This window comes from Gavialis gangeticus, unplaced genomic scaffold (genome assembly GCF_001723915.1).
Source record: "Gavialis gangeticus isolate Ggan-Ray unplaced genomic scaffold, GavGan_comp1, whole genome shotgun sequence".
Taxonomy (NCBI): Eukaryota; Metazoa; Chordata; order Crocodylia; family Gavialidae; genus Gavialis; species Gavialis gangeticus.
The window spans coordinates 11,572,247-11,574,433 of NW_017728993.1; the positions used below are offsets into that span (position 1 = coordinate 11,572,247).

The window sequence follows — 2,187 nt, forward strand, 5'->3', positions numbered from 1 at the left end:
ACGTGCATTGCTAGATGTTTCTGCCCAGGGGAATGTGGGAAAGAAATGCCAGGGTAGTAGTGGAAAATTTGCATGCCATCTGTGAGGCATGGGATACGGTAAAAGGGGAGGTCTGGAGCTGCGTAATATGTCTTTGGCATTGGGCTTTAAAATGGGCAGCCTCCTGCTTTAAAAACAAACAACTTATTGTTTACATGAAGGCATGGCAAGCAAGTGTAGGCGGGAGGTGGGTTGGCCTCGTGCCTGGCCCTGCTAGTTACCCTTTTATGAATGAGTGTAGTTATGTTGAATATGGCAGGTCATCCAGACTCCAGAGTTGCTCCTATGCCACAGATGCTAGAACTAGAATAGCAGCAGATCCTAAACTGCATGCCAAAAAATTGGATATTATATCCTGTCTTTGTTTTTCCTCCCTTCCAAAAATTCTTTTCAGTCTTTTCCAGTGCAGGTTCTGGTGGTTGGGAGCAGGGAGACTGGGTTTAATTTGTTCGTCTTGGGTTCAACGCATAGTTGTTGTTAATAAACCACATCTTTCAGCTGCTTATGGTAGTCTGAAACTAAAGAATTATTCAGTTACCTTTTGATTAACCATTTGTGTGCCTAGTTAAGAACCAAGCCTTTTCTTTAATTCAGGTGTAATTTTATTGAAGCCAGTGCAGATACAGGGAGGGATGTAAGGAGTATCAGGCCCAGAAGTGAGTGAGTGACTTTATCTTAGCTGCAACACCCATTTCCTGTAGCTGCATCAGGGCTAAATCTGGCACTGCATACGACCTGTCATTCCTGTTGATGCGTCTCCTTTGCATTACTTTATTAAGGTAATATACAATTTATAAAGAGTTTAACAAGTGTCTTTTGTTTGACAGAAGCCTTGAAGAATTTTAAATTAAAAATTTAGGCTGTGGTTCTGACATGCATCACTGTTTCTCTTTCCTGTCTTACTTTTTAAGGCTTGTGTGGACGTAAGAGCAAGCAGTGTATTTTGGCAGCAGATGGAATTAGCAGAAACCATTCAAGGGCAGCCTAAATTACCAGAATGGCTCTCCACACACCCTTCTCATGAAAACAGAGCTGAACACTTAGACCGGCTTATTCCAGAGGTAAGCAGAGATTGCAACTTTTTTCTACAGAAGGCTGCTATAGTTTAGTGTTGATTCATGAGCTAATTTTTAGTATTGCATTTATCTTGCTCTCTATCTTTGCAAAAAACTTTCCTTTTTAAAATACCAACCTGCTCAGAGCCTGTATTAAGTGAAGAGAAATTAAACCAGTATAGGTAAAATGTAATTATTCTCTGGACTTCCTAGATTTTAATTAAGATGTAAGATTTTTAATTTGTTAATTGCATTCTTTTTAATCAATACTGGCTTGATAAAGTAACACTGAGCTTCTGTGACCATTACCCCTGTTCTGCAAACCAGAATTGGCATTGGGACCCTAAATTATTTTCTCTTTGCTTCCTGGCCCACTTGCCTTAGGTTATCATGCCATGCCTTCTTGCTTTCTCTTACTGATGTGGTACTGAACATATCTTGAAGAGCTTTCCTTCAGAAGGATCTCAGATTCCCCAGTAGAAGGTTTCTTAATAGTCCTAGTAATTATGGGCCTCTGTAGATTTTGTAGGCTGCTTTTATCTTTCCATTTCTCTGGCTGTTCCATTGCACGAGAGAGCAAATTCTACCTGACTAATGAAAAGGAGCTAATTCACACAACTGCCTGTCCATCTGCAGCCTTGTCTTTTGTTCTTTCTTTCAAATGCCCACTAAAGAATGCCAAGTGAGTAACTGGGAATCTTTAATTTGCTCAGTTGCCTATTGGTAGCCAAAGCAAAAATCAAACACTATACAACTGGATGACTGGAAGATAGCTAATGTGGTCCCCATCTTCAAAAAAGGGAAGAGAGAGGACCCGGGCAACTATAGGCCCGTCAGTCTTACCTCTGTTCTTGGGAAACTCTTTGAGAAGATCCTCAAGGAGCACATCTGTGATGGGCCGGCTTCAGGGATGATGCTCAAGGGCAACCAGCACGGTTTCATTAGGGGCAGGTCATGTCAGACCAACCTAATTGCCTTTTATGATCAGGTCACAAAGGCAATGGATGCAGGTGTTGCCGTGGACGTAGTCCTTCTAGACTTCAGCAAGGCCTTTGACACCGTCTCCCACCCCATCCTCATTAAAAAACTAGGC

General features: G+C 41.7%; 1 protein-coding gene and 1 long non-coding RNA gene across 4 annotated transcripts in view; one reads left to right on the forward strand and one right to left on the reverse strand.

The window, feature by feature from the left end:
* LOC109286596 overlaps window positions 1-2,187 on the reverse strand; it is a 139,129-nt gene that overhangs the window by 40,351 nt on the left and 96,591 nt on the right. The gene's annotated exons all lie outside the window — the stretch shown is intronic.
* The window catches only part of OMA1 (OMA1 zinc metallopeptidase), a 45,697-nt gene that overhangs the window by 26,758 nt on the left and 16,752 nt on the right, over window positions 1-2,187 (forward strand). For all 3 annotated transcript variants that reach the window (XM_019501222.1, XM_019501223.1, XM_019501225.1), the window contains one exon: window positions 951-1,100. In XM_019501222.1, the coding sequence (XP_019356767.1) occupies window positions 951-1,100 (150 nt within the window). The remainder of the gene's footprint in view (window positions 1-950; window positions 1,101-2,187) is intronic.